Raw genomic sequence first — 21,620 nt, forward strand, 5'->3', positions numbered from 1 at the left:
ACCTGGCCCCATTTTGGGTTAATTTTTTTGTTTATTTTCCTTTTTGTGAAGAGTGGGGTCTCACTATGTTGCTGGGCTGGTCTCAAACTTCTGGGCTCAAGTGATCTTCCCGCCTCTGCCTCCCTAAGTGCAATTTTTTTATTTTTTTCTTTTTCTTGAGACAGAGTTTCGCTCTGTCGCCCAGGTGGAGTGCAACAGCATGATCTCGGCTCACTACAACCTCCACATTCCGAACTCAAGCAATTCTCCTGCCTCACTTCCCAAGTAGCTGGGATTACAGTGCCTGCCACCACACCCGGCTAATCTTTGTCTTCTTCGTAGAGATGGGGTTTTGCCATGTTGGCCAGGCTGGTCTCGAACTCCTGACCTCAAGTGATCTGCCCGCCTCGGCCTCCCAAAGTGCTGGGATTACAGGCGTGAGCCACCACACCCAGCCTCCTTTCATTCTTAGAATATATTCATAGTAGTTTTCTTGAAATATTTGATAAATTCTATATGTGGGCCCACTGAGAGTCAGAGTCTGTGAACTGGATTCTACTTTCCAGTTTATTCGCACATCTCAAAATTTTTGGTTGAGAACTGAACATTTCAGTGAAAACATTATAGCAAAGCTGAATGTTTACTCCTTTCCCCAGTGGCTGGTGATGGTCGTTTTGTTGTTTTCTAGCAAGTGGTCTGCATTTAACCTGCAGCACCTGCCCCCGGCCCTGTGTGCTCGCTGATGTCTGTGCTGAGAATTTTTTGGTTCTTATTTTTACGTTTTATCCTGGCTTCCTAGGGTCACCCCTCTGTCTTCATAGCTGGTCGTCAGCCGAGGGTTTGGGCAGAGGTTGTGCTCCCACACCTTGAGCCCACAGGCCTCCTCCCCTTGCCACAGGGCTGTGTGTGGACGATGGGGGGTGCACCCCCAGGTTCGCACAGTTCCCACCTGGCCCTCACAGGTCCCTGCACGTGTGTGTGGCCCCCGTCAGCCAGGCCTGAGGACAGTGTGCAGCACCATCTGGCTTTGTGTTTCCAGTGTCACCCGTTAAATCTCCAGCCAGTCTTGGCTCTCCCCAGCAGGGACTGACCCTCTGGCAGGCGGAAGACACGGTCTTTTCTCCAGTTGCTACTTCTTTTTTTTTTTTGAGACGGAGTCTTGCTCTGTTGCCCACGCTGGAGTGCAGTGGCCGGATCTCAGCTCACTGCAAGCTCCGCCTCCCGGGTTCACGCCATTCTCCTGCCTCAGCCTCCCGAGTAGCTGGGACTACAGGCGCCGCCACCTAGCCCGGCTAGTTTTTTTGCATTTTTTAGTAGAGACGGGGTTTCACCGTGTTAGCCAGGATGGTCTTGATCTCCTGACCTCATGATCCGCCCGTCTCGGCCTCCCAAAGTGCTGGGATTACAGGCTTGAGCCACCGCGCCCGGCCTCCAGTTGCTACTTCTACTGACTGTGCCCCCAAAAGGGGTGGGTTTTTACCCAACCTCAAGTTAAGTCTGCCCCTCTGGCAGCAAAGCTGTGGTTTCCACACTGAGGGGGAAGGGGGCAGTGAGCAACCATAGGCCGAGGCCACAGAGTCTCTGTTCTTACGCAAAGTGGTATTTCCTACATAAACGTTTTTCTCTTTTTTCTTTTCAGAGACAGGGTCTCACTCTGTCACCCAGGCTGGAGTGCAGTGGCGTGATCATGGCTTACTACAGCCTCAACTTCCTAGGCTCCAGTGATCTTCCCGCCTCAGCCGCCCAAGTAGCTCGAACCACAGGCAGGTGCCACCACACCCAGCCACTTTTTTTCTTAAACTGATTTTGTTTTTAAAAAATTTATAGCCGGGCACAGTGGCTCACGCCTGTAATCCCAACACTTTGGGAGGCCAAGGTGAGTGGATCACAAGGTCAGGAGATTGAGACCATCCTGGCTAATATGGTGAAACCCCGTCTCTACTAAAAAAAATACAAAAATTAGCCGGGTGTGGTGGCGGGCACCTGTAGTCCCAGCTACTTGGGAGGCTGAGGCAGGAGAATGGCGTGAACCCAGGAGGCAGAGCTTGCAGTGAGCCAAGATTGAGCCACTGTACTCTAGCCTGGGCGACAGAGCCAGACTCCATCTTAAAAAAAAAAAAAAAAAGGCCGGGCGCGGTGGTCAAGCCTGTAATCCCAGCACTTTGGGAGGCTGAGGCGGGTGGATCACGAGGTCAAGAGATCGAGACCATCCTGGCTAACATGGTGAAACCCCGTCTCTACTAAAAATACAAAAAACTAGCCAGGCGTGGTGGCGGGCGCCTGTAGTCCCAGCTACTCGGAGGCTGAGGCAGGAGAATGGCATGAACCTGGGAGGCGGAGCTTGCAGTGAGCCGAGATTGTGCCACTGCACTCCAGCCTGGGTGACACAGCGCGAGACTCCGTCTCAAAAAAAAAAAAAATTAGCCGGGCGCGGTGGCTCAAGCCTGTAATCCCAGCACTTTGGGAGGCTGAGACGGGTGGATCACGAGGTCAGGAGATCGAGACCATCCTGGCTAACACGGTGAAACCCCGTCTCTAATAAAAAATACAAAAAACTAGCCGGGCGAGGTGGTGGGCGCCTGTAGTCCCAGCTAGTCCGGAGGCTGAGGCAGGAGAATGGCATGAACCCGGGAGGGGGAGCTTGCAGTGAGCTGAGATCCGGCCACTGCACTCCAGCCTGGGCGACAGAGCAAGACTCCGTCTCAAAAAAAAAAAAAAAAAAAAATTAGGCTGGGTGCGGTGGTTCACACCTGTAATCCCAGCACTTTGGGAGGCCAAGGCAGGTGAATCACTTGTGGTCAGAAGTTCAAGACCAGCCTGGCCAACATAGCGAAATGCCATCTCTACTAAAAATACAAAAATAAGCTGGGCGTGGTGGCACATGCCTGTAATCCCAGCTACTGGGAAGGCTGAGGCGGGAGGATCACTTGAACCTGGGAGGCAGAGGTTGCAGTGAGCCAAGATTGTGCCAGCCTAGGCGACAGAGTGAGACTCCATGGGGTTTCACCATGTTGTCCAGGCTGGTCTCAATGCCTGAGTTCAAACATTCTGCCCACCTCAGCCTCCCAAGGTGCTGGGATTACGGGACTGAGCCTCTGTGCCTGGCCTAATGTTTTTGCATTATCCGTAGATTTGAAACAGAAGCCCCAGGTGGGCAGAAGGAGATGAGCCCAGTCCTCCGCCCCCAACGTGAGCGCCTGTCTCTCCACAGTTCGTGCTGAAGCATGCGGCCTTTGCCCACCTGCGGGAGGTGGGCCCCTTCCCCTGCACCCTGAACCCCCACGAGGCAGAGTCCCTGGCACTGGTGGGCGCCATGATTGACCAGGTCCTGGAGCTGCACCCAGGCGCCCGATGGCTGCACGTCGGGTGTGACGAGGTGGGTGCCATCACCCCAGCTCTGTGCAGGACACTCTCCCCTGTCATGGCCTGTCCTTTTAAATAGGAAAATCGTCCAGGCACTGAGGCCTAGAGCCAGGCTTGTTCCCCTCGGGGAGCCCCGTCCAGCATCTTCCCCGGGTGGATGGACGGCCTGGCACGGGACAGCCTGCAGAGCCCGAGGGAGGCGCCCTCGTGTCCGATGAGACCACCCGGGGCAGCTGGGTTGGCAGAGGCCTGCGGGTGGCGGGCAGGTTCACCCCCCAGGACCAGCAGTCAGCGCGAGTCAGGGTGCAACTCGAGGGACACCCTTTCGTTGCTGAGAGGAAGGAAGTTCTGCATTTGGACCCTAAAGCACCCACTGGAAAAGGTGGTCCCCAGGCGGTGCTGGAGACGTGCCCCCTCCAGCCCAGTGAGTCCCCACCCTCGCCCCTCCGTCCACTCACTGGACTCCAGCTCAGTCAGGGCCTGGGCAGGGTGCGGAGCTGAAAGGACCAGGGTTGGTGCCCACGGGGCTGGGAGGCTCTGCAGGGCTGTGGCTCATGGGGAGCCCAAGCTAAACATTTTAGCTCCAGAAGTTTCCTTTTGTTTGAAGGAAATCGGAGTGTGTAAAATGCACATAAGTTTTACCATTCTAACCATTTTAAAATATAGGCTGGGTGTGGTGGCTCACGCCTGTAATCCCAGCACTTTGGGAGACCAAGGTGGGTGGATCATCTGAGGTCAGGTGTTTGAGACCAGTTTGGCCAATGTGGTGAAACCCCATCTCTACTACAAATACAAAAATCAGCTGGGTGTGATGGCGGGCGCCTGTAATCCCAGCTACTCAGGAGGCTGAGGCACAAGAATCGTTTCAACCCGGGAGGTGGAGGTTGCAGTGAGCTGAGATCACGCCACTGCACTCCAGCCTGGGTGACAGAGCGAGACTCCAGCTCTAAATAAATAAACAAACAGGCCGGGCGCGGTGGCTCACACCTGTGATCCCGGCACTTTGGGAGGCCGAGGCAGGTGGATCACCTGAGGTCAGGAGTTCGAGATCAGCCTCGCTAACGTGGTGAAACTCCATGTCTACTAAAAATACAAAATTAGGCCAGGCGTGGTGCCGTGCACCTGTAATCCCAGCACTTTGGGAGGCTGAGGCAGGCGGATCACGAGGTCAGGAGATCAAGACCATCCTGGCTAACACAGTGAAACCCTGTCTCTACTAAAAATACAAAAAATTAGCCGGGCGTGGTGGGGGACGCCTGTAGTCCCAGCTACTGAGGAGGCTGAGGCAGGAGAATGGCGGGAACCTGGGAGGCGGAGCTTGCAGTGAGCGGAGATCAAGCCACTGCGCTCCAGCCTGGGCGACAAAGCGAGACTCCGTCTCAAAAAAAAATTTTTTTAAGTAAAAATACAAAATTAGCCAGGTGTGGTGGTGGGTGCCTGTAATCCCAGCTACTCGGGAGGCTGAGGCAGGAGAATTGCTTGAACCTAGGAGGCGGAGCTTGCAGTGAGCCAAGACGGAGGTTGTGCCACTGCACTCCAGCCTGGGCGACAGAACAAGACCCTGTCTCCAAAATAATAAGTATAAACGTCAGCACCTCTTCCACATATTCATGGTGTGGACGATCACCCCAGGCTGAAGCCCCGCACCCACCCCCAGCCCCCGGCGACCACAGTCTGCTTCCCGTCTCGGTGGATCTGTGCGCCTGGGCATTCCACGGGCACCGAGTCACACAGTGTATGACCTGTGTTCCTCCGGGCCGTTGGCCGCCAGAGCTTGGCTCTCTGTTGAGGCCGAGCCGTGTTCATGGTGGGGGACGCTGCCCTATGCTGGTCCGTCATGGGGGATGGACCCCTGTGGTCTCCGCTTTGGCGGTTGTGAGAAGAGCTGCTGTAAACATTCACAGGAAACCTTGAGTAGAAGTTCAGGGCTCAGTGAGGAAGACAGGGATACGCTGGGGGTGGTAAGCAAAGGCTCCCAGCCCCTCCCCGGCCTCCTCCCCACAGGCAGCGGCCCCTCTCCGTCAGGGTACGGTGTGAACCCCGGACCCTCCCACTGGTGTGCAGGGCTGCCAAGGCAACCCCGTCCCGCTCCTCCCCTGCAGGTCTATTACCTCGGAGAGGGGGAGGCCTCACGCCGGTGGCTGCAGCAAGAGCAGAACAGCACAGGGAAGTTGTGCCTGTCACACATGCGGGCGGTGGCCAGCCACGTGCAGACCCAGCGCCCCAGCGTGACACCCCTGGTGTGGGACGACATGCTCCGAGACCTGCCTGAGGACCAGCTCGCAGGTCGGCCAGCGGGGTTGGGGGAGGGGTGGGCCACTGACCTGCCCAAGACCCACGGCTTCAGAAAAAGAAGGTGCTGTAGGAAGTGGGCCCCAGGGTGAGCCCCAGCCCCTCACAGACCTGCCACAACCACCTCCTGCATCCCCCCGACACCGGGTCTGAGTCGTTTCCTAGAAGCCGTGGAGGTTTGGGCAGGAGAGCACAGGCCTGCCCAGTCCTAGAGGGCTTGGGAGTGACCCGCCCTCGTGGCAGCCTCCTCCAAGGCCAGCCCTGCTGGAACTGGGGGCCAAGGTTCCCGCTGGCAGCTCCTCTAGACCCTGGGCCCTGCTCACTCTGCCTGAGGCTTTGGGATGAGCTGCTGAGTGCCTTTCTGGGCCAAGAGGTGGTACTCAGACACCTGGCCCTGTTCCACACAGAGCCCTGAGGCTCAGTGAGCCCCATGGCAGAGCTGGGAGCCAGGGTGTCCTAGGGCCGTGCTGGCCTGGCAGCTCCCACCCACGCATGGCCACACAGATGACTTAGAGTGACCTCCATTCAGCCACGTGCTCCAGCTGTGCCTGTGGCTCATGGCCTGGTAGAGCAGCAGCGGGAGCAGGGTCGCTGCAGTGGGCGCTGGCTTGGGAAGGCGCTGTGTGTGGTTGTGGCATTCATTGTCCAAACCCAGCATAGTGCCAAGTCTGTCTTAAAAAGGTATCTATGCTCACACTTTCAGGCAAATCAAGAACAGGTGGGTCCGAGGGGCTGAGGGTGTGGTCTGGGTGTCTCACCAACCTCATGTCCGCTCTGTCTGCTCCATCTGCAGCATCCGGGGTGCCGCAGCTGGTGGAGCCGGTGCTCTGGGACTACGCGGCCGACCTGGATGTGCATGGCAAGGGTCAGTGCCAAGGTGGGGGTGCGTTGTCGTGGCTACATGACTGGGAAGGCCATCCCTGACCCTGTGACCCTGCAGCCCAACTGCCCAGCCTAGGGCCTGCACAGGTAGAGGCCAGGGCACAGCTCCAGCAGACCCCAGCCCTGCACCGGTGCCTCACCTTCCCATTCTACCAGTGTTTTCCACCAGTGTTTTCCAGTGAGCAGGTGAACCAGGGGCCACGTAAGCTCTGGAGTCTCCCTGACTGGGACCCAGGCCGGCCACCTACACTCTGGAGTCTCCCACGCTGGGACCCAGTGGCTGTCACTGGCGGCTCCTGTGTCGGCTCTGGGTATAGCCCCGGGAGACATGTCCGGGGCCACGTCGGCCGCCTCCCCGGGAGCCACTCACCTGTTTGCTTTCTCACTCAGTCCTCCTCATGCAGAAGTACTGGCGGTGCGGCTTTCCGCGGCTGTGGGCAGCCAGTGCCTTCAAGGGTGCCACAGGGCCCAGCCAGGCCGTGCCCCCCATCAAGCACCACCTCAGGAACCATGTGCAGTGGCTGCAGGTGGCAGGCAGCAGGCCCACGGACTCACTGCAGGGCATCATCCTGACCGGCTGGCAGAGGTAAGGCCTGGCCAGTCAGAGGGTCCAGGGCAGCTCTGGTGGTCACCACATCGGCCTGTCCAGCGTCCGCTGAGGGCCTTCCCAGGTCGGTCAAAGGGGAAGCAGCCCAAGCCTCTGAGAAGAGCTGCAGGAGACAGCCATGTGGGGTTGGGCCCCGCACGCCAGAGCGGCCACAGAGGGTGCTGCTCATGTGTTCAGGGTCACAAACACGTGGTCCCCAGCCCCCATGCCGCCCGTGTGCACTGCACCTGAGGCTGTGTGTGTATGTCTTGCTTGTGGCACAAGGAGGGGTTTCGGTTCTTTCAGGATTTCACTCAGTTGCTAGAAATGCCATCTCAATTCAGACCCCACAAGAAGGTTCTCGGGTCTCGCACAGGAAAGAATTCAAGGCCGAGCGCAGTGAGGGGAGGTCACCAAAAGGTGCCCAGTGACAGAGGTGGGGCCCTTGGAAGGCCAGCACAGGCGTGCCCGGCTCTGTTTTCCGTTTTTCTCATATCAGGGTCTTGTCTATGTAAACACTAAGCTGTGCTCCCTGTGGGTGGGGCCAACAGTGTGACAGAACGTGTCACTCCATGGGCTGAGCACGGTGGCTCATGCCTGTAATCCCAGCACTCTGGGAGGCTGAGGCAGGTGGATCACCAGAGGTCCGGTGTTCGTGACCAGCCTGGCCAACATGGTGAAACTCCATCTCTACTAAAGATACAAAAATTACCCAGGTGTGGCAGCATGTGCCTATGATCCCAGCTACTCAAGAGGCTGAGGCAGGAGAATCACTTGAACCCAGGAGGCAGAGGTTGCAGTGAGCCAAGATCACGCCGCTGCACTCCAGCCTGGGCGACAGAGCAAAAGTCTGTCTCAAAAAAAAAAAAAAAAGAATGTATTATTCTATGGATTTAGAGAAAACTGTCCTGGACATTTCAGCGTGTAGCCTATGGAAGCCCAACTGTGGTGACCTAGAAGGCACATGCTGTCATGGGTGTGGGGATGCCAGGGCTGTCCGCTGTTGTAGGAGTGGCCCCTGCAGGTGTCTGAGCGCTTCCTCAGCTGTAAACATGCCGTGACTGTGGGTCCTGCCTGGCAAGGATGGGCCTTGTTAGTCTCATGAAGGAGCTGGGCCTCCGTGGCGTCACCCTCTGTGGTGTCACCCTCTGTGGCGTCACCCTCTGTGGCGTCACCCTCCGTGGCGTCACCCTGGCGCTCCCAGGTCCCTGCTCCCCTGACGACACCATGTGAAAAGCAGAGCTACAGATAAACCCCTGGTCGCCGGCCAAGTCCTGACCTTGGGTCTCATCTCAAGTTAGAGGGGTGAGGGGCAGATGGCGCAGGTGCCGTGGGCTAGGCAAGCGGCTGGAGGCAGGACCCCGCCAGGGGCCCCGTGCCCTGACCCACAAGGCTCAGATTCGATGGAGTCAAGAATTTCATGGTGGGGACCGCAGAGCCTGGTGGGCCAGCCTGCTACAGGGGCAGCTCACAGCTGCCATGCATGTCCACAGCTGGCAGCGGCTCTTTAGAAGCTTCCAGATAGTTCCCACTGTCCTGTTGGGATACAGCTCTGTCTGCACAAACTAGGACCGTCCATAGAGCAGGGCGAGGCTCCTCCTCCCCAGAGGGGCGGCACATCCTTCAGACGAGCCTGGGGCTGTGGCGTCAGGCATCGCCCAGCCTTCGCCTGTGCTCACACCTGGGGCGGCGTCTGTCACCCACCTCACAGCTGAAGAAACTGAGGCACAGGCAGGTGGAGGCCCCCTATCCGGCAGTGGGAAGCCCTGACTCCCACCCCAGCCAGGCTGAGGCCCCCCAGCCCTCGCTTGGGACAGATGCTGCCGCTGACCTGCTGCCTGCCAGGCCTGATCTCGCACCCTCCTCGTGGGGTCTTGGGGAAAAGCTGCCGCCCCCACCAGCCAGACAGGAGGCAGCCAAGGGAGAGAGTGGGCAGGAGAGGCCCAGAGGCCCTAGGAGGGGGGCATCAAGGACAGCCCCCAGGAGCAGGAGCCTTTTCTCAGAGGCCAGAGGTGCTGGGGGGAGGGACGATGACTGGCCACCCACCCAAGGCCCACCCAGAGTTCCCATGGCTCTGGAAAGCATCGCAGCAAGGAATCCCTACGCTCTTCACATGTCCGGTTTCTAGAACGGAGTTGATGTGAGAGCCCTGCCGCACAGAACTGTCTTGGAAACCCTGGGCCCCGTGGGTTGAGGGGGTCAGGCTGCCCCCATGGCCCTGGAACAAGAGCAGGGATGTCCCGAATCAGGGCACCTGTGTCAGGCCGGTGGGGGTGGGCTGTGGAGCTGAGTGCCCCTCTCCTGGACCCAGGTACGACCACTTCTCTGTGCTGTGCGAGCTGCTCCCTGCAGGAGTCCCGTCCCTGGCCGCCTGTCTACAGTTGCTTCTACACGGTATGTCTGGTCTGGTCACCCCAAGCCCCGCCGGCTCCTCCCAGAAAGACCCGGAGGGCAGGAGGCCAAGCACCCAGAGCTCCAACCACCCTGCTGGACCGTGGTGGTTCTCACAGCAGGAGGATGGTCTCACTGCCCCAGCTTAGCCACCCGCCTGCCCTGAAGTCCACCCAGGCTGGGCCTGCACCCAGGTCTCCAAGCCTAAGCCCAAAGCAGGCTGGAGAGTGACGCGGGACGCACCCCTCAGACACAGTGAATCCGCAGAAATGCGCGCAGGTCGGATGTGGGGAGCAGCTCCACCTTTGCTGCACACACATCCTGCACACCTGGCTGAGCAGGTGTGGGGTGCAGGCGCCCGGCCCTGGAAGGCCCTGCACCCTGGACCCAGCACTTACACTTCCAGGTTGCCTGAGGGAGTAGCAGGACCTATGGTCAAGGGCAGGCCCTGGGAGCCCCTCGGGGTCAGCAGGGGCTTGGCCAGATGAGCCGTGTGCATGGAAACTCGCAGGCCACACAGGAAACTAGCAACTGCATGGTGCTGACACAGAAAGAAAAATGGCCGAGACGCGCTGAGAGCAGGACCCATGGGCGTGGCGGCCCAGGGACGGGGGTGCAACCAGTGAGGACGCAGAATGAGATCAGATTGATTTAGCTGCTGAGTCTGAACTGCTTAGAAAAGGGCAGAAACGATAAAAGCAGACACTCACGTGCCCCACACTAAAGAGCTGCGTTAATATGGATGGTATTTGCAGCGTCCCTTGCCCACAGCCCCACCCGCCACCCCTGGGACTGGGGCACTGGGGCCGTCAGCCTCTCGCAGCGAGTATATCCATGAACAACTCGGAGATCTGTCCACGCTGGTGCCCACAGGCCTCACGGGTTTGTTTCGGGTGCTCTAGAATATTCCGTTGATTGTGTGAACCACAGTGGCAAACGCTGCGTGAGCCCTGGACACCTGTGCGGATTGGGCTGTGCCCAGCAGGAAGAACCACTTGCTGTCTGGGTGTTGCTGCCGGCAACACAGTCTTATTTCTGTTTTCTGATTTTTTAAATAACGAATGTATTTCACATGTTTAAAGAGAAGCAGCAAGCCCATCTGCCCCCAGGTCCCCTTGGGGCCGGCACACGCAGGGCTGGGCCTGGCCAGTGGCTCTCCATGCCGCCCGCCCACTGCCCCAGCACCTAGGCCTGCAGGTCCCAATGTAGCCCCTGCCCTCCTCCACAGGCCCCTCCAACTGTCCCGCTCTGTAATTTCAGGAGGATTTGATGGAGATGCTAAAGCGAAAGTGGAGAACCTTCTTGGGATTTCCAACCTGGAGATGATGGACCCTGTTAGGCAAGCACCCTGCAGCCCTCCCCGTCCCATTTCCCCGCTCCCCGTCCTTCTCTCCCCTTCCCCTGCCTGTGGAGACCGCTGTTCTCAGCAGGGCTCTCTGCAGGGAGGGGGCCGGCTCTTTCCCTGGCAGCAACATCCTTGCCCTTGTCACACAAGTCAGCCTCCATCTGCGCAGTTCTGTGGACGCGCTGCTGGAGGGCAACACGTGAGTGTGGGAGGCAGGTGTGGGTGAGCGGGCAGGCATGGGGCGGGTGAGGGGCAGGTGTGGGTGAGGGGGCAGGTGTGGGTGGGAGGCAGGTGCAGGTGAGGGGCAGGTTCACAAGCCCCACCCCACCCCCAGGCACAGGAGGCGGCAGCCTCATCTTTCACAAGGACTTTCTGGGGGACATAAGACTTAGAAATGTCTACCCCACTCTTAAAACATTTTCTGTATTACTGTAAAGCTGCCCCATGGCTGCCTTGGTAGCCCACGGCACACCCATATGTGGATTTGCCCCAGGTACGTCACCGGCTGGTTCAGCCCCTACCACCGCCGGCGGAAGCTCATCCACCCGGTCATGGTTCAGCACATCCAGCCCGCAGCACTCAGGTGAGACCCTAGGCTCTTACAGGCTGTGCAGCCGTGGGTTCTCTGAGGACTGCTGCTGCTGTTGACATGTCCTTCAACCAGAGGAGGAGCGGAGGGTGAGCCCCTAGTTGTAAAGGGCCCTCAGGTCTCAGATGTGCAGCTGTCACTGACTTGTTCCTCCAGACACACCGATGAGGGTCAGTAGCCCCATTTTACAGATAGGTAAGCTGAGGCACAGGGCAGTACTGACCATGGGGTTGAGGGCAAGTCCCGAGTGTGCAGAGTGCACGTTCACGGCGCCCTCACCCGCAGCCTCCTGGCGCAGTGGAGCACCCTCGTGCGGGAGCTGGAGGTCGCCCTGCAGCTGGCTTTCTACCCGGATGCCGTGGAGGAGTGGCTAGAGGAGAACGTGCACCCCAGCCTGCAGCGGCTGCAAGCTCTACTGCAGGACCTCAGCGAGGTGGCCACCCCCTCACCCCCACCCCCACCCCCACCCACCAGCCCTGGCAGGGACACTGCTCAGGACCCCTGAGGGGAGAGCTTGTGCCAGGAGGCTCCTGCTATGGGCAGGGGGGCTCTGCACTGCCAACTGTCAGCCAGGGCAACAGGGGCCCACGTGACTGTTGCACCCTGTGGCCCAGCAGTGTCTGGCCCACACTCAGTTCCTGAGCGCCCTGGGCAACCCCTGGGGGAGAGACTAGAAAACACAGAAAGCAGCAGCACAGGGAGACCCGCTTTGTGACACTGACTCTTCGGAAATAAAGAGTGGAAGCCGCGGGTGACATGCGAAGGGTTATTTATGGTTATTATGACCATGTCCTGCAAAGAGGGGCTGGCAGCCACTACTGAGGAGGAGGGTCCCACCTCTCTCCTGTCTGCTTTCACCGAGGCCACAGCCAGACCTGGGGCAAAGGCGTTCCCGGTCCTACCCAGCCATTCCTGGGCCTGCCGCCGCGGGGCTCACAGGACCCAGGAGTCCCCAGTTCACAGGCCAGGGCATCAGGCCAGGCGCTCTCGGTGCACACCGCACCTGGGAGGACCTGGGTGCACTCAGGAGACCAAGAGCCCCAGCGGGTCAGGATGGTTGGCATTCAGCTCCTACGGGGTGAGGGAAAGAGGCTGGAACTCAATTTCTGCAGAAAATCTCCTAATTTTTCTTGTTTGGTTAGTATTTTTGCAAAGACAGGATCTTCTTGTGTGCCCAGGCTGGTCTTGGACTTCTGGCCTCAAGCAGTCCTCCCACCTTGGCCTCCCAGAGTGCTGGGATTACTGGCATGAACCATTGCGCCCGGCCGGAGCTCCCGGTTTTTAAGCGCTGCACAATACTGGAAGAGCTGACCTGTCTTCTGGCCTCGCAGCTTCTGCTGAGGCTGAGGGTGAGGAACAGAGAGACCTTTCTGTGACGACCACAGGGGCAGAGCGGTCTGTGCGCCGAGATCCTGGCATCATCAAGGGAGGCGGGTCCTTGGGGAGGGGCAGCTTCCACAGTGTGGCTGCAGCGTGCACAGCCAGGTAGGCCCCGGATGTTCGCCCCTCGCTGCCCTTGGGGAAGCACCTGACCGCTGGGGATGTCCACCCAGGGAGAGGACACTGTGTCGGGGACAACACGCAGCATCAGCACCCACAGGGGCCCGGCCTGGCCCGGCCTCTCCACTCGCCCGAGGTCTGGCTGTGGCCCACAGCAGGAGTCCAGGGCTGGCGAGACCTCCAGCTGCAGGAAGGCAGGCCCAGGCCTCACGATGGAGAAAGTCTGGGTGTCCTGGTCTGGCCTGCTGTTTCGTGCAGTGTGAAAGCAGCAGTGTGAGCAGGCAAGAGGCCGACTCGGCTGGAGGCACCGACTGAAGCCAAGGCCACGGGGTTCTGTGGGCTGTGCACGGGCTCAGGCACACCAGGAATGTGCCACGGGTCCTGTGGGTGGTGCACAGGCTCAGGCATACCGGGGCTGTCAGCTCTGGCTCCCAGGGTCGCCGGCCTCACTGTCACTGCTCTGAGACAGCTCTGTGGGGCTTTCAAGGCAGTGCAGCTCCAGGAAGCTGGTGATGAGCTTGGCGATGGCTTCCACATCACTGGGCAAGGCCGGCAATGGGAGGAAGGTCAGGTCACCTCAGCACAGGGCGCCATGAGACCCCACAGCAGCCTCCTCCTCAACCACCCACCTCCAGCAGCCCCTGGGGCTCCCAAACTGGACCCAGCACTTCCTGGCCGCCTCCTACCCTCCCAGCCACGGAGGCTGCCCCTGAGCCTGCACATGCTTAACGTGGGCCCCTCTGTTTCTCGTCCACAAACTCATCTCCTCTCCCAGCTGTCCTGTAGCTCTGGGTGGTCAGGAACGGGAGTCACCTGACACAGCTGCAGCTCCAGCCAGATCAAAGTCCCACAGCCTTACCTGCGGTGGCCCATGACTGCACTCTGCGTGAGGGGGTGGGAGAAGCCCGTCGCAAGCCGGAGCACCACCATGTAGCCCTTCCCAAAGTACCGGACCTTCTCCTCCTCTACGCTCACATCGCGGACATCATGCAGCAGGACCACCACTGTGGGGAGACGGTCAGTGGCCGAGCCGTCCCCGCCCACACGTGCCACCCGGCAGTCACACCAGGGCCACTGGCGCCATCGAGAGCGACAGCCACGCCTGGTTGGCAGCAAAAGCATTTGCTGTTTCCTGCCTGAGGCTGGGTCCTGGAGGACTGCTGTGGCCCTGACAGCAGTGCAGGGTCCTCCGGGTGGGAAGGACGTGCCCGCGGTGCAGGCTGGCAGGCCACATGCACAGCCTGCTGGTTCTCCTGGGAGTGCCGACCACGGGGACCCGCTCAGTGCGAGGCCGCCATCTTTACACTGTACTGTTTCCCCGAGGTTGGCTGCTGAGCCAGGGCCACCCTGCAATTTTCTGTGGCAACTCAGGGAAGCCACCTCTTTGGGTACCAGGGCGGCCCCAACTGTTGTCAGAAAACGGCACAGCTGCCTCTCACAGCCCAGGCCAGGCCTGCAACTCCTCTCCCCAAAGCCACGGTGACTTGGGGCCAATGCCCTGGCCAGGTCCCTGCAGGGATCTAGGAAGCAGCGTGTCAGAAGCACAGCATTGTGGCACTAAACCCAAGACTGCCCAGCAACTCTGGTCACCAGAATCTGTCCCCTCTCTGGGGCTATGCATGGGCAGCCGGACCCTGGGGCCTCTCTCTCTGCAGCAGCATCTACAGGAAACTGGTACTGACCACAGCTGGGCCACTGCCCAGGCTCAAGGGTGGGGGGTTCCTCGGACCTTCCAGCCCCTACTGCAGGCCCAGTAGGACCCACAGGAAAGCTGGAGCAGAGCCAAGGCCCGCAAGTAGCCAGGTGGCCCCACTCCGGAACGCCCGTGGGCTGCCGTGGCTCTCCCTGCCCCACCCTGTGACCTGCCGCTGGGGCCAGACTGTACCTGGGGACAAGTGGCTGCCAGGCAGGCGGGAGAACACAGCTAAACAGGCTGCCCAAGCACGCTGGGCCAGACCCCTGCTCTGCCAGACCTCTGCTCCTCCCACCCTCCCCAGGGGCCAAACCTCTAAAGAACCCAGGAGGCTCTAGGACCCCGCCCAGCAGGTGAGCAGATGAGCAGGTGGGGCGTATCTGTGGGATCCTGCGTCCAGCGGGCAGGACACAACCCTGGTCACCAAGCAGGCAAGCTTGGACCAAAGGCGTTTCCAGGCCTCCCGCCGCCAGGTCCCGTGGGTCACCCAGATGCCCACAGTGCCCCATGTCCCCAGGCTCCCCACAACTCACCCTGGTCATGGCCTGCTCTGAAAAGAGTCAGCAGCTTCTTGTAGAGGCTGAACGTCTTCAAAACAACCTTCCCTGTGCTCTTGTCAAAGATGGCTTCCTGGAAACCGACAGGCACTGACCACCATGAACCTCCAGGAACAGGGGCCCCGAGGCTGCTGGGGCATCACCCCCACCCTCACCAGGGTAGACACTCAAGAAGGGGGTTGGGGCCCCTCCCAGTCAGAACCCAAAGCCCTGAAGCTGCAGGTGCTGCTCTGTCAGAGCTGGACATCTGTAGCCAGCCTGACTCCTGTTGGGAACTGGGGAGCTGGGCAGGTGCAGCGGGTGCTTGCTCCACTGCAGGCAAAACAAGTGCAGGGAGGCAGCGGAACCAGCAAATGAGGGCATGGAGGTCAGAGGGCAGCACTGGGCCAGGCTGAAAGGACTCAGGAGGGGCTCCGAGGTGGGAGGGCCGACCACGGGGAAAGCTGACTCGCATCCCATCATGGCAACTCCGGGAAGAAAGCACTTTGGTGAAGACAGTCACGGAGAGCTTCTAAGAGAAAAATGCCTTCGGGAGATTCCTTGGCCAAGAATCGTACCAGGTGAGTGCAGGGACCATGTCCTAATGAACGGAGACCTCCAAGCAGGGACCAACGCTTCAGGACGGGGAGGCGCTGGGCCACCCATGGCCCTTCCTCCTCCTTTCATTCCCATTGCAAGAAAACCCAGGAGCTGAACAGTCCTGGACTCTGTCCTGCCCCCGAGCCGGCCTTACCTCCCAGTCCTCCAGGTTCTGCACGGCCACAAACAGGCAGCCTGTGACGTAGAAGAGCTTCCAGCCCAGGCTATCTGAAGATGGACATAGGGCGCCAGCCTGTGAGCTCCAGGGACGTGCCCATGGGAGGCCCCACCTAGCGCAGCCTCCCCCACGCTTGCAAGGACCGCCTGGGCAGCTTCCTGTGCTGCTGACCCTGCCCTGGCCACTGAGGACCCACATGCGGCACACCCTGCCCAGCTCTGACCCCCGGCGTCCACGTGGGAGAGGCAGGTGGGGTGCACAGGGCCTCTGCCTGTCTGGGCAGGCCCAGTGATGGTGGCAGTGGGGGAAGTACGCCTCACCCCACAGCTGGATCTTAGACGGATACTCAAGAGCATCTTTCCCGGAATATCTGATGACCCAAAAACACCGAAGACTTAAGAAGTGAAATGCAGGCTGGGTGCTGGGCAGGATGGGCGTGCGGAAGAACAGCAGTGCGTGGAGGGGCGCGGTGCCCACCAGCAATCAAGGGGCAGAGATGCCGATCTTAAAGGCTGCCCCATGGACAGTCACAAAGGACCGTTTTCCCTTCTTTTCTCTGTTTTCCAAACAGCTGAGACAGTCATGGGGGGGCGGGGCAGGGGGTGCTTTACCTCCACTGTAGTAGGCAGCAGCCAGGCCAATCGACAAGATTCCTGTGAAGAGAAAGTGACCGCCTGCCTATTGATCCCGGTAAGACCCCACCTCTTCCCCGGTGCAGCGGGACCTGGAGCCACAGCCCCTGATGAGCAGGCCCTTCCCACTATAGGAACAGCTGTGGTCAGGGGTTACAGACCACCAGGTTCAGAGTAGGGGAAACAGCCAGGAAGTTGGTTCGATAATGCAGTATAGCTGGACATAGTATCACACGCTTGTAATCCCAGCTACCTGGGAGGCCGAGGAAGGAGGATCGCTTGAGCCCAGGAGTTTGAGACCAGCCTGGGCAACCTAACGAGACCTCATCACTAAAGAAAACAAAAACAAAACACAGTATACACTATTCACAGTATTTACTGGACACATCCGCCATGTGAGGCTCCAGAACTGACACGGGTGTTACTCCAGCAGCCCGTGGTGAGGCCTGAAGACTGTGCACAAAGAATTACAACGCAGCGTGCCACGCAAAACACACAGGAGGCTGTGGCGTGTCACATAAAATGTGGGCCCCAGAGACACAGCTGCTGAGGTACAGCCAGCACCACTCCTCACACGGTGTCCCGTCAACACAAGTGCAGCTATCCCCAAGGGTACAGGACCCTACTGGTGAGTAGGGACGGAGGACAGGAGGCTAAGTGGACTGTGAGTCCTATGAGGAGGTCTGAGGATCAGGGAAGAGAAGAAATGGGAACCCACAATCACCCATCACACGGTTCAAAACAAGTACAAAGGAAAATACGGTGACCTCAGAAAAGCTCACAGAGTATTAAATACTCTGGGTGTTAGTGGTTAAAAGGGGACAAAATAGATGTGCATTATCTGTAAAACGAAGTACACAGGATAAAATTTGAATGGATACAAAGAAACAAAATAGCTGTTCCATTTCAGGGTAATAGAAAAAACAGAAAATACTATGTTTCATTTTCATCCTTTTTGAAAGTCAGGCTTCCAATTCTGGGGTTTTGGGGAGGGACAGCCTCTGGGGAGAGCCTTACCAACCAGCAGGGACCAGGACCGGATGCCTGGAGCCCTCTTCAGATGGAGGCGGGAGCTGGTGCGGGTCTCCACCTGCAGGTACATCCCGAGAAGGCAGCACCAGTCTCTACAGGAGGAGGGGCCTGGGGACAGACAGAGGCAGCTGAGCCCTGCACACAGGCAGGTGCCCACGCCATCAGGCCCAGGCTGGAGGCCAAGAGCAGGTCCCCCAACTAAGTCACCTGCAGCCCCAGACACCATCAGCCAGTCTGATCTGTTCTCTGTGGTCGGGCACATCACTGGATCCCCCAGAGACCCCGTTTCCTGTGTAAGGAAGACCCTCTTCCGTTCACAGTGACATCGACTGCACGGGGGCTGTTTCCCGCTCAGACTCACGAGCTACAGCTGCATCACCACCTGCCCATCCTATCTGGAAACCTAATGTCTTGAGGAGGCCGCTAGCCCCCAGCAGCCTTTGAGCTTCTAGCACCTGTCAGCACCCCCTCTCCCCTGTGCTGGCCTCCACCAAGAAAGGGAACTGAAAGTCCCCTCATGGCTTCAGGCCGTACTGGCTCTTGTACTGGCATAGACCAACAGTCTCAGCTCTCTCTCTGCCTTCCTCCACCTGCTGAAAGTTCAGACTGCACAGTGGAGCGTCCTAAAATGGCCAGAACCGACGAGTCACCAAAGGGGCTAATCTTCCACACCGGGTTCTGCACGGACTGCAACAGCCCTGCCACTTCACAGTACGCTGCGAACACTGGCCCCAGGGACCTCGTTCTGGCAGTTTCTCAGGGCTTTCCCTGTGAAGTCAAATTTCTGACATTAAATAGGGGGTTCAGGCTGGGCACGGTAGCTCATGCCTGTAACCTCAGCACTTTGGGAGGCCGAGGCATGCGGATTGCTTGAGTCCAGGAGTTCGAGACCAGCCAGGACAACGTGGTGAAACTCCGTCTCCAGAGAAACTATTTAAAACTTAGGCCGGTGTGGTGGTGCACGCCTGTGGTCCTAGCTATTCAGGAGGCTGAGCTGGGAGGATCACCTGAGGCCAGGAGGTGGAGGCCGCAGTGAGCCGAGATCGTGCCACTGCACTCCAGCCAGGGTGACAGGGTGAGACCGTGTCTCAAAAAAATAAAAAATAGTGGGTTCAAATCACAAAACCAATCCTAGATGCTGGTATATGACTGGGCTCCCTCCCGGGCCTCAGTTACCGCATTGCTCCCCAAACACCCGGCATTCCACACACAAATGCACACACACCCGGCATTCCACACACAAATGCACACACACAAATGCACACACACAAGCACACGCCCGGTGGCAGAGCCGCCCGCGCCGCTGGTCGCACCGAGCGCTCGTTTCTTTGTCCGGGTCGAGGGCGCTCCCGCCGCCGTGGCCAACCTGCAGCGGAACAGCCGCGAGGCCGCCCGCGACGGGCAGGGCGGGACACGGAGCAGCCGACAAGCGGGTCCAGGACGCAAACCCCGTCCGGAGTGGGCCCCAGGGTGCCGGGACGCGCGGCACGGAGCGGGAAGGAAGTGCGGAGCCCACCCAGCCCAGCCGCCTACCGAGAGCACAGCGGTCCCCGCGCGGCAGCAGAGAGACGCGAACCGGCAGGGGCGGGGCCGCGCGGACTTCCGGGATTGGAGCGGAGCGGAGCCGACTTTCGGGGGCGGGACCTCGCGGACTTCCGGGGTTGGGGGCGGGGCCGCAAGCATTTCCTGGATGGGGCGGAGCCGAGCGGATTTCCGGGATCGCAGGCCGGGCTGCACGGACTTCCGGGACCCGGGCGGAGCCACAGGAGGAGTCGGGTGGTTCCAGCTAAAGGAACCAGTTTTTTTTTGTTTTGTTTTGTTTTGTTTTTGGTTTTGGTTTTTTTTAGTAGAGACGAGGTTTCACCGTGTCAGCCAGGATGGTCTCGAACTCCTGACCTCGTGATCCGCCCGTCTCGGCCTCCCAAAGTGCTGGGATTACAGGCTTGAGCCATCGCGCCCGGCCTAGGAACCGGTTTTCTTGGAAAAGAGAAACGTGTGGGGAAACGTATCCGAAAGCAAAGAACTTACCAAAGCCTATGAGCGTCTTCCCAACATAGAAGCGTAACTGAAGCGGTTCTCATTGCCAAAAATGAAGATTTGAGCATGAATAAGAACAGTAATTCCAATGAATTGAAAATCCTGAGGTGCTCCAGGCTGTAATTCATAATAATGTATTTTTTAACTGTGTTCACTTTTGGAGGATGCTGGCAAGCTCTCCCCAGTTTGTGGCCTGGTTAATAAAAGGAAAGCATCAAGCATTTGTCCTGCCTTTATGAAATTTACAGCAGAGTAACCAAATACTGCATGAGAAGAATGTCTGATTATAGAAGTTTTCCCGCTAATAAATGAAGAAGAAACAGTAGGATTAACACATCACCTTATGAATTAACGGACCTGGGCAATGTCATCAATGACTGCTAATTAACATCGCAAAAAGGTCGGATACTGGAAGTACACAACACCATCCATGAAGTAGTCTTGCCAGAAAAAATTTAAGCTGAAAGTGAACAAGTTTCTAAAGTGAATTAGTGGAAATTTGGAAGACAAGACTGTACTAAAGGATTCTACAAGGATACAAGTCAGCAATTGCGGGTGTAAAACAAAAATAAAATTCAAACCCTCAACCATCTGAATGGACCCCTCCTCTTGGCCAAGAGCATTCCAAAGTTATCCAGAAAAACTAGTTAAGGCAGTGATGGGAAGGAAGAGACAGACATACCTTACTCCCTCCTCCCTTTTGGAATTCAGGCAGACAGCTGACCAGCATTCACATTAAAACAGATCTTGAGCCAGCCGGGCGGGCGCGGTGGCTCATGCCTGTAATCCCAGCACTTTGGGAGGCCAAGGCGGGCGGATCACAAGGTCAGGAGAACGACACCATCCTGGCTAACACGGTGAAACCCCATCTCTACTAAAAAAAAAAAAACCCAAAAAATTAGCTGGGCATGGTGACGGGCACCTGTAGTCCCAGGTACTTGGGAGGCTGAGGTAGGAGAACGGTGTGAACCCAAGAGGCAGAGCTTGCAGTGAGCCAAGATGGTGCCACTGCACTCTAGCCTGGGCGACAGAGGGAGACTCTGTCTCAAAACAAAAACAAAAAAACCAACAACAACAACAACAAAAAAAAAACATCTTGAGGCTGACAAAGTAGACTCTGTAGCAATGACACCAAATTCCAGCCTGACTCTGGTGTAGGATTACATGACAGATAGGAGACCCTGGAAGAAATCGAAGTACTTTACCCCACATTAAATTTCTTTGACGTATTTTGAAATAGCCCTGCAAAGCTATCCCTTGTGAGGAAAATCTACATTCTGTAGAGAATCCCTGCTCCTTTCCAGGTCTTTTTCCTGCTTCAGGAGAGAACTCTAATAAGAAGCACTTACAATCTATTCTCTCTGAAGCCTGCTACCTGGAGACTTCCTCTGCTTAACGGAAATCTTGGTCTCCACAAGCCCCTATCTTAACTTAGAAACTCCCTTCTGTTGATTCTAGGTCTTTAGACGTAACTTAACCTTTTCAATCAATTGCCAGTCAAAAAGTCTTTGAATCTACCTATGACCTGGAAGCCCCCCTACTACAAGTTGCGTCACCTTTCTGAACCGAACCAATATACGTCTACATGTATTGACTGATGTTTTACGTCTTCTGAAAATATATAAAGCCAAGCTGTAACCTAACCATGTACATTTTCTTAGGATCTCCTAAGGGCTATGTCACTGGCCATTGGTCACTCATATTTGGCTCAGAATCTCTTAAAATATTTTACAGTTTGCCTTTTTTTGTCAACATAGGAAATCCTACAGGCAAATGACCTGATTTTTTAATAATATATACAAGGAGAAGGAGAGAAGGATATGGATAGAACCTACAAATTTAAAAAATGACAACAACTTTAAAATCAGGAACTCTGCAACTTTTTTTGGGGGGGACAAAGTCTCACTCTGTTGCCCAGGCTGGAGTGCAGTGGCACCATCTCAGCTCACTGCAGCCTTCGCCTCCCGGGTTCAAGCAATTCTCCT

The 21,620-nt window shown here is 57.7% G+C and overlaps 2 protein-coding genes across 3 annotated transcripts in view; one reads left to right on the forward strand and one right to left on the reverse strand.

Moving 5' to 3' along the window:
- HEXD (hexosaminidase D) overlaps nt 1-12,693 on the forward strand; it is a 29,339-nt gene extending 16,646 nt beyond the window's left edge. Inside the window, exons 5-14 of one of the 2 annotated variants that reach the window (XM_071081885.1) lie at nt 3,191-3,355; nt 5,445-5,628; nt 6,428-6,499; nt 6,907-7,102; nt 9,414-9,496; nt 10,754-10,832; nt 10,936-11,037; nt 11,332-11,421; nt 11,584-11,622; nt 11,713-11,846. In XM_071081885.1, coding sequence (XP_070937986.1) covers nt 3,191-3,355; nt 5,445-5,628; nt 6,428-6,499; nt 6,907-7,102; nt 9,414-9,496; nt 10,754-10,832; nt 10,936-11,037; nt 11,332-11,421; nt 11,584-11,605 — 993 coding nt within the window. In that variant the 3' untranslated portion in view covers nt 11,606-11,622; nt 11,713-11,846. Of the gene's footprint in view, nt 1-3,190; nt 3,356-5,444; nt 5,629-6,427; nt 6,500-6,906; nt 7,103-9,413; nt 9,497-10,753; nt 10,833-10,935; nt 11,038-11,331; nt 11,422-11,583; nt 11,623-11,712 lie in introns of both variants that reach the window. The other variant, XM_071081884.1, reaches the window with a different exon arrangement.
- Nucleotides 12,694-12,762: 69 nt separating this feature from the next.
- On the reverse strand, nt 12,763-19,263 carry LOC105469345 (cytochrome b-245 chaperone 1). Its single transcript, XM_011720292.3, has 7 exons — nt 19,132-19,263; nt 17,584-17,706; nt 16,546-16,587; nt 15,911-15,984; nt 15,154-15,250; nt 13,787-13,931; nt 12,763-13,466 (listed from the first exon to the last, which is right to left on the reverse strand). Exons 2-7 carry the CDS (start codon nt 17,666-17,668, stop codon nt 13,346-13,348), a joined length of 564 nt encoding a protein of 187 aa, XP_011718594.1. The 5' UTR covers nt 17,669-17,706; nt 19,132-19,263; the 3' UTR covers nt 12,763-13,345.
- Nucleotides 19,264-21,620: the final 2,357 nt, after the last annotated feature.

This window comes from Macaca nemestrina, chromosome 17 (assembly GCF_043159975.1).
Source record: "Macaca nemestrina isolate mMacNem1 chromosome 17, mMacNem.hap1, whole genome shotgun sequence".
Classification (NCBI taxonomy): Eukaryota; Metazoa; Chordata; class Mammalia; order Primates; family Cercopithecidae; genus Macaca; species Macaca nemestrina.

Excerpts from the sequence above, each read along its gene's own strand:
- LOC105469345 (XM_011720292.3), bottom strand. The coding sequence starts at position 17,668 with ATGTACCTGCAGGTGGAGACCCGCACCAGCTCCCGCCTCCATCTGAAG. Across the intron at positions 15,985-16,545 it reads TGCTGCCTACTACAGTGGAG|ATAGCCTGGGCTGGAAGCTC; the intron begins GTAAAGCACCCC and ends GTCCATCTTCAG. Across the intron at positions 15,251-15,910 it reads AGAACCTGGAGGACTGGGAG|GAAGCCATCTTTGACAAGAG; the intron begins GTAAGGCCGGCT and ends GTCGGTTTCCAG.